This window comes from Tupaia chinensis, unplaced genomic scaffold, assembly GCF_000334495.1.
Source record: "Tupaia chinensis unplaced genomic scaffold, TupChi_1.0 Scaffold000317_1, whole genome shotgun sequence".
NCBI lineage: Eukaryota > Metazoa > Chordata > Mammalia > Scandentia > Tupaiidae > Tupaia > Tupaia belangeri.
In genome coordinates this window covers 2,077,090-2,086,257 of record NW_006159810.1, presented here as the reverse complement: position 1 = coordinate 2,086,257, position 9,168 = coordinate 2,077,090, and the positions used below count along the sequence as shown (strand labels likewise).

The following is a 9,168-nucleotide window of genomic DNA, read 5'->3' as shown; positions in this document are numbered from 1 at the left end:
ATAGAGACAGAAAGCGAGAAATCACCCCCCAGGGGGATGGTCATGCCGCAATCCCTTCTCCTCCATTCTCCTCTCAGGATCTTGGGCACGCACGCACACGCGCCCGGTGTGAGTTTTAAGCCACCGGGTCCAGGACGCGAACTGCGGTCGACTACGTGGGAGTCCAGCAACATAGCCATTACGCTAACTGCTGGTTCCCAACTAATTTTTGACAAGCACACCAAAAATATACAGTAGAGAAAATGGTGTTGAGGAATCTATATATCCACATGTAAAAGGGTTAAATTGGGTCTTATCTTACATCAAACACAAAAATAAACTCAAAATGGATTATAATTGAACGTAAGATCTGATACAATAAAAACTAGAAGGAAAAACAAAGGGGAAGAAAACAAAAACCCTCTTTGCTATCGGCCTTGACAATGATTTTTGAATGTGACACCAGAAGCTCACAAAAGAAAAGCAAAAATATATGAGTGGGATAGCTTCAAACTAAAATACTTCTGCATAGCAAAGGAAATGATTAACAAAATGAAAAGGCAACTTATAGGTTGGTAGAAAATATTTGCTAAAATATATCTTTTAAGGGGTCAAAACTCAAAACATCTCAGGAATTTCTACAACTCAATTCAATGAAATAAATGGTTCAGTTTAAAAAATAGTCAACAGACATTTTTCTAAAGAAGATTTATAGATGACCAGCAGGTTTATAAAAAAAGTTCTCAATAATATTAATTATTAGGGAAATGCAAACCAAAACCCCAAAGAGATATCACCTCACACATGCTAGAAAGGCTAAAATAAAAAAGGCAGACCAGCAGGTGGCATGGTGATTGAGGTATTGGATCCCACATGGCCAAACCTGTGGTTTGAGACGTGGACCTGGTGGCTTGAAAGCACACTGAGCATGTGTGTATACATGCCCAAAATCTTGAGAGAAGAATGGAAGATTTCAGTGTGGTCCTCCCACTGGAGTATCTTTACTCACTTTTACTCTCTTAATGTCTCTCTCTGGTGAACTCATGCATCCTATATCAAAAGTCTAAAAAAACAAAGAAATAAAAGAAAGAATAAAAAAGATAACAAGTGTTAGTGAAGAAGCAGAGAAAAGAGAATACTTATACACAGTTGGTGGGAATATAAATTGGTATAGCCACTATGGAAAACAGTATTGGGGGTTCACAAAATATTAAAAATAGAACTATCATATGGTACAGCAATACTACTACTGGATATGTATTTATAGAAATTAAAATCATTATCTCAAAGAGGTATCTGCATTTTCATGTTCACTGCACCATAATTAATCATTGCCAAGCTATAGAAGCTAAATGTCTGTTAACAGATAAGTACATAAAGAAAATGTGGCCAGGGACAATGGGGGAGGAAGATGGGACATAGCAGAGGGTGGGGGATAGGGAATCAGGGATGGCAAGACAAAGGGCAAGGTATGCAGGACGTAAGAATTGGAAAATTATTTGCTGAGAACATGTATGTGGATGTGCTTGATTGAGCCAATGCACAGTGTATTTTGGATGGAAAATTCATTTGAGTGTTGTGATGGTGTAAAGTGACTTAATAAAAAAAAAAAAAAAGTACAACTGGAAAAAAAAAATTTGAAAAAAAAAAAGTCAGTGTTTTCTAGCTCCCAAGGTTTCTATAGAGAAGCTCAATACCATTCTCATTCCCCGAACTTTTGAATATAACCTGTCGGAATTCACGGAATGGTCCTGCAGAAGTAATCATCTCTTTTGTTGTTGTTGTTACTCTTTCTAGAAAAGATATTCTCATACTTCAGTATCCAACTATTTTACTAATTTGCTAATTTGGGAAATAGAATGTTTCATTTCTAAGAGCTCTTTCTTAGTCTATGATTGTTCTCTGGTGTAGCATTCTGGTTTTGTTTTATAGATATAACTTCTCCTCCTAGTTCTGTAAAGCTAGCCCTTTCAGCAGCCTGTCAAGAGACAACCCAGATTGTTCCATCTTCTCTCCTTTCCCAAGGAGTGTGACTTTTTCTGCTCTGATTTATCATTTGTCATTTCCCCATCTACCTCTGTCTTCATACTGTGGTTTCCATTAGCAGACGTCCCCATCTTCAAAGATGGCATTCCCTGATTGTTCTAAGGGTGATTTAATAAAAAAGAGGAAAATGTCTTTATCATTTGAAAGCTCAGTTATACTTGTGTACTAACCATTTTAATGTTCTTACTCTTGCTTGCTAATTAGACCATAAGAAAAGGACAGCTTATTTTACTTTGAATTCCCATAACTTCTTCCAGCAAAAGCAGGGGATGGGATGGGAGAAGGGAAGAGTATACAGAAGGAACTTAGGGAGAAAAATAGAGAAGTAACACATTTGTGGGACACAGAAACGGTTTATTACCAGTTGATGGTGACGGGTATAGTATTCTCAACTGGACTGGTCGGAGGTGCATTTTATCTTGGGTAAATTCTCTCTACAAGCTAAATGATGTATAGCAACTGAATGTATAAAAAATAAAATAATAATAATAATAAAGCATAAAATGTGCCTGTGAATACACTCAGGATTTAATAAGCAACTTGTAACTTAACAGAGTTTCTTATTTCAACAGCCAAGCGACTCGAATCACCAGTGCAATGCTTTACTTTCATTCTGTTCTCTTAGCATCAATTCATGAAGACAGGAGTAGACTGTTGTGGACACTGAACCTGAGTCCCATGAGGCAACCTGGTCTTTTTGTTTGATTTCAGGATTGGTAGGAAAATAGCTATGGCCGTCCATGTCTAGTAACTCAGCCTAGTACCTTGAAACTAGGAGAATCTAGTTGCCTGATTTGTGAAGGTCTTCATAATAATATTACAAATGCTTAGTACCACTGTTCGTACAGTCAATGAATTCTCTACAGTCTTTTCCCTTCCAAGGCTATTATCACTTAGCCAATACCACAATAATATGGTGTAACAAACCGCCCCAAACTCAGTGACTTGAAACAATCGTGTATCCTCCTGGGATACATCTATGCGGGTCAGCTGGGGAACAACTGAGCTAGGCTGGGTCTGGCTGGTGCAGCTCTGCTTCATTCTGTAGCTAGAAAGATTGGCTCTGCTCCATGTGTCTCTTATCCTCCTGCTGGGGCCAGCAGGCCAGTCAGGGCATGCCCTTCTCACGGTGATGGCAAAGACACAAGAGAGCAAATCTGACGGCAAAAGCACATTTCCAGCAGCTGCTCCTGTCCCATCTATTAACATCCCACTAGCCAAGACGAGTCAAAAAATCAGAGTAAAAGAATGAGAAAATACAACCAGTGACAGTGGGAGGGCACAGCTAAGCGACAAGGCAAAGGATGTGGATTAATGATGACAATCCTATCACTGAGACCGGAGGGGCTGCAGAGAGTTGGAACAATAACCCCGTCTACTGTCCAGCCTTCCCATCACCACCTAACCAATCTATGACAGCTGAAGAACTTACAAAACCTTTCATACAGATTCAGTTAAAGTATAACTGGAAGAATAAATCTATTACTCTCCAAGTGTGCATTCACAAGTAGTAGCCCATTTTTAAAATGCTCCCCATCACCATTTACCTCGAATAGAAAGAATAGTTAGGAGATGTACACATTGACTTGAATTTTTGTCATGGGGAACCCCAACCAGCAACTTATTTAGTCCTTTCTACTTTTGGTCAAAAGCAGGGATGGGCTACAGGGAAAAAGGTAAAGGAACTCACCAGGGGACAGCACCCCCACTACAAGCACTGTGCCTTGGAGTCACACTTCATTTCATCCCATGTTTTTATACTAGGCAGGCAAATAAGAAAACCTTTTGTATCAGCTCCCAAACTCCCTCACCCAGTAGCTAGGGAAGGGTGCTCATTAAAAGCAGGGCAGAGCTTGGGACAAAGACATTACAGAAGGTTCAGAAAACAAAACAAAATGAAAAAAAATTAAAAACAGTGAAAAGGATACCAAGAGAGCATAAACAATTCTTGCTTTCTTCAAGTTCGGCATATCCAGCAAAAATAGAATCAAATATCTCTATTACTTCCATTACAAGATAAACCTTTTACTTCTTTACTCCCATTGTATCAACTCCTAGACCCTTCATAAAACTGAGGGGGGAAATGGCATTTGTTGCCTGTGAACAAAGACTTTGGGTTTTGCTTTGTTGTGTTTACTTGGTTATGAGTGATAGCAGATCGAAATGTCTTCATCCAGTTGAGTGCTTTTTTCCAATATACCCTCTGAACACAGAGACTGAAATAACATCTGAGAGTCCCAGAAGTATTGTGAGCTGAGAGCGTAACAAAGCTCTGCTATGCTACATAAAATTGAGCCGAGATCCACCGATAATAACAATAATGCATTTCTGCTTCATGCTTTTCATCTCGACATGTTTGAATTACCCACTCTACTTCAGAACCACTTTGCTGCAAATCCCTCCCCCAACTTAAGAACCACCATCTCTCAAATCAGAAGGTTCTGATGTTTCATGACTGTATAAACAAGAAGAAATAAACATAGTTTATTATGAAACATAGTTCTCATACTCATGCCTGTCCCAACCTTCCTCCTTCATTTTTTGCAAAGAAACACTGTATTTAATTTAATGTGCATTCAAGGTAAATCAGGTGCAGGGCCAGCCAGTGGCATGGTGGTTAAGGCAGCTGGATCCCACATGGCTGACTGTACACCTGGTTCAAGTCCCAGACCTGACGACTTGCAAACACATCGGAAACATGTATGTGTGCCCAAAATCTCAAGAGGAAAATGCAGAAGGGATCGTGACATGGCCATTCCCCCCTCTCCTCCAAAAGAAGTGCTTTATCTCCCTCTCTCTCTCTCTCTCTCTCTCTCTTTCTCTCTCCCTCTGGTGAACACATGTGCCATATAACAAAATTTAAACAAATAGTTAAATAAAATATTAGCTGCCAACTAATGAATACACTGCCATATATCTTAGACTTTTTTGCCCATGGTTGAAATTTCAAATCATGTCATCTTCCAATTAATATTCATTTGACCTCATAATCATTTTGTAACACATTAGAACAAAAATGAATTAAAATTCTCCATTTCGAAATGATCTTCTTACTCCCCCAAGGATTCTAGAATTCATTCTGAGTCACTGCTAATGTATTTAATCCAAGAAATCAGCACAAGGGAAACAGATACCTTCATGGAAAGGAGTTGCTTGTCTAGAGCACGGGCAAGTTCCAACATCATTGCACATGGCACAGCTGAGTCAGTGGCTCCCACAAACACCCTGTTGTTCCAGCGAGGAAAATATTTGGAGTCGTAGTGGCAGGCGAGGACCAAGTGTCGTTTGGCAGTGGGATTGAGGGTGCCGATGATGTTCGAGAAAGAGCGGTATCCATACGGTGTCTGACTCAAGAAGGTGTCTACTTCCAAGACCCAGTCAGCCTGAAGTCTCTGAATTCGCCGCATAATGTGCTGATCGAAACAAAATCCAGAATTTCATATGTAAATAGTTTACCCTTTTTTTTCATTATTGAGGGCATGGGTGGCATCTCATATGATATTCACACCTGGATCCTCCCCAAACCCTGTAACCAGGCAGGATTATGGTCATACTCTCTGACACACCTGGGGTGTTCTTCAAGGGCAAGAATTGCAAATGGCAGCTCTTTTTGTCTCGAATCCACAGTGCCCAAGTTCTCTCTTTCTCTCTCCCTCTGGTGAACACATGTGCCATATAACAAAATTTAAACAAATAGTTAAATAAAATATTAGCTGCCAACTAATGAATACACTGCCATATATCTTAGACTTTTTTGCCCATGGTTGAAATTTCAAATCATGTCATCTTCCAATTAATATTCATTTGACCTCATAATCATTTTGTAACACATTAGAACAAAAATGAATTAAAATTCTCCATTTCGAAATGATCTTCTTACTCCCCCAAGGATTCTAGAATTCATTCTGAGTCACTGCTAATGTATTTAATCCAAGAAATCAGCACAAGGGAAACAGATACCTTCATGGAAAGGAGTTGCTTGTCTAGAGCACGGGCAAGTTCCAACATCATTGCACATGGCACAGCTGAGTCAGTGGCTCCCACAAACACCCTGTTGTTCCAGCGAGGAAAATATTTGGAGTCGTAGTGGCAGGCGAGGACCAAGTGTCGTTTGGCAGTGGGATTGAGGGTGCCGATGATGTTCGAGAAAGAGCGGTATCCATACGGTGTCTGACTCAAGAAGGTGTCTACTTCCAAGACCCAGTCAGCCTGAAGTCTCTGAATTCGCCGCATAATGTGCTGATCGAAACAAAATCCAGAATTTCATATGTAAATAGTTTACCCTTTTTTTTCATTATTGAGGGCATGGGTGGCATCTCATATGATATTCACACCTGGATCCTCCCCAAACCCTGTAACCAGGCAGGATTATGGTCATACTCTCTGACACACCTGGGGTGTTCTTCAAGGGCAAGAATTGCAAATGGCAGCTCTTTTTGTCTCGAATCCACAGTGCCCAAGTCCAGCAAATGTTTTATGAGTAATAAACACTTATGAAAGATATTGATGCCCACCTATAATGACAATGTAGAGTCTGTAAAAAGGAGATGTTAGTGGGTATTCGAGGTCCATGCTCACTCTAAGAATAAGAAACAACTCTGAACCATACTGACATAGCAAATAGTTTCCCCCTATACTCTAAGCAAGTCCAGATCCACTGCAGGTGCTGATCAAAACAGAAAGAATCTTGGGGGCCAGCAGGGGGCATGGTTGGTTACAGTACTGGACTCCCACAGGGCCAACCACAGTTCAAGTCCCAGACCAGGCAGCTTGAAAATCATGCCAGACATGTGTACACGCAGGCCCAAAATTCCAGGAGGAGAGTAGAGGAAAAGGGATTGCAGCATGGTCATCCCCTTGCGGGGTGATTCCTTATTTTCCCTCTCATTGTTTCTCTCTGTTTCTTGCTAGGGAGTGCATGCACCCTATGGCAAGAACCATAAAAAAATAAGTAAATAAATAAATAAAAATAATTTCTTTCTGCATCTCTCTGGGCCACCTCACACCTTGAGGACAAAACGGTGGCTTATGGGAGAAAGCAGCAGGTGAAGAAAGTAGTTCCCCATCAGGGACAGCATGGCATGAGACACTACGGCGCGTTCATTGCTGCTTCGTCTGCACTTTCTCCTCCTGTTTTCTCTTGGCCTCACTTCTCTCATTATGTCCTTTTTCTGTCACACGGTTTATTATCTTTGTAGATTGCTTTCAATTATTTTTTAAAAAGTCAAATGACAAGCTAACCAACAAAATAATTGGCGATTTTTACCACAATTAGTATCTAGTAGCAATGGACCTTGAGGTGATAAACGAATAACTTATAATAACTGGAAATGAGTGGGAGCGATTTTTCGCCCAAGGAAATAAAGGATTCTCTATGCCGGCCAAGTCTCGGGTGGCCACCCATTAATGTAACACGACACGTAGACAAGAGCCTTGGAAAAACTGCAGCAGGAAGCTTCCAGACGGAGGGAAACCACCAGAATAAGTAAATAAATAAATAAAAATAATTTCTTTCTGCATCTCTCTGGGCCACCTCACACCTTGAGGACAAAACGGTGGCTTATGGGAGAAAGCAGCAGGTGAAGAAAGTAGTTCCCCATCAGGGACAGCATGGCATGAGACACTACGGCGCGTTCATTGCTGCTTCGTCTGCACTTTCTCCTCCTGTTTTCTCTTGGCCTCACTTCTCTCATTATGTCCTTTTTCTGTCACACGGTTTATTATCTTTGTAGATTGCTTTCAATTATTTTTTAAAAAGTCAAATGACAAGCTAACCAACAAAATAATTGGCGATTTTTACCACAATTAGTATCTAGTAGCAATGGACCTTGAGGTGATAAACGAATAACTTATAATAACTGGAAATGAGTGGGAGCGATTTTTCGCCCAAGGAAATAAAGGATTCTCTATGCCGGCCAAGTCTCGGGTGGCCACCCATTAATGTAACACGACACGTAGACAAGAGCCTTGGAAAAACTGCAGCAGGAAGCTTCCAGACGGAGGGAAACCACCAGAGGGAGGACACAGACTCTACAGCCATCAATTCCGCAACAGTGGAATGAACCAATGACTCCTCAGCTGATTGTTCTTTGCTTTGTGTAGAGGTAGACTTTGGCTCTCATAGCATTATATATCCAGTAGCTTACCTTCTCTACGCCAGGTTCACGTGTTCCCTTTTCAAATCATCAAAAGAGATGTTTATGACCTTTGAAATCAGCATTCATCCCTCACTTACTCTGTTATTCTCCACAACTCTTAGTCTGTGCTTTGCTCACAGTAGGCTGTCTGGATATGTGAGTTGATTCAACGAAAATATATAAAGTTACATGACCCCAAATAGGAGTAGTTTCTTAGGGAGAAATCACGGTGTATCTAGGATAAGCTGTCTCACAGAATGTGAAGATGAGTTATCCCTAACCTTTGTGAAAAAATATTTTTCCATAAAAGAATTCATCTTTAGAAAGGAAAAAAAAAAAAAAAAAAGCATACGCTTCTGAACATCTGGTAACCAGATGATGAACTGCTCTACAAAATGGTTTCTTCAACATCACTAGCCGCCTGCAAGCTCACAAAACGACTTAGGATTTTAAAAAATATATTTACTAGCGTTGTGCAGAAGTCTCACACACGAACTCCTTTCTCAACTACTAACAAGGTCTCGGCCAAAATTTCTGATGTCTACATTGACATTAAAATCCACGAGAACCATCAAATATCCCTAGAAGGGCTCTCCCTGAGGTCACTTTTTAATTTTATCTTAGCAACTAAGATAAATATACTTTATAAACAATCAAATTGGCTGTATCATCTAATTAGGTCAACCATATCCCTTTTTGTTGTGCTTTTGGCTTTCGGACTTAGTCCACAAGTTTCCACTGCAAGTCTCTAGAGTAGGTTTAAAAACAAACAAACAAAAAAAACAAACAAACGAACAAAAAAACCTGACTGCTCTTATCACTAGAATATCTCCAGGCAGAGAATGCCTGGCTGGGGCAGGAAGTCTATAGCAGCCATGCTTCCCAATACCAAAAAGCAAAGGGTTGGACCCGCCAAGCATGCTAAAAGCAATTTAAAATAGAGACTATACTTTATATTACTGTACATCTATGTTTTAAAACAGCATTAAAACAGGGGAAGAAAAGA

The 9,168-nt window shown here is 40.2% G+C and overlaps 1 protein-coding gene across 1 annotated transcript in view; it reads right to left on the bottom strand.

Annotated features, from left to right (window-relative positions):
• Positions 1-9,168, bottom strand: part of QPCT (glutaminyl-peptide cyclotransferase) — a 32,917-nt gene that overhangs the window by 11,707 nt on the left and 12,042 nt on the right. The window contains exon 3 of the mRNA XM_006151342.2: positions 5,986-6,264. Within this exon, the coding sequence (XP_006151404.1) occupies positions 5,986-6,264 (279 nt within the window). The remainder of the gene's footprint in view (positions 1-5,985; positions 6,265-9,168) is intronic.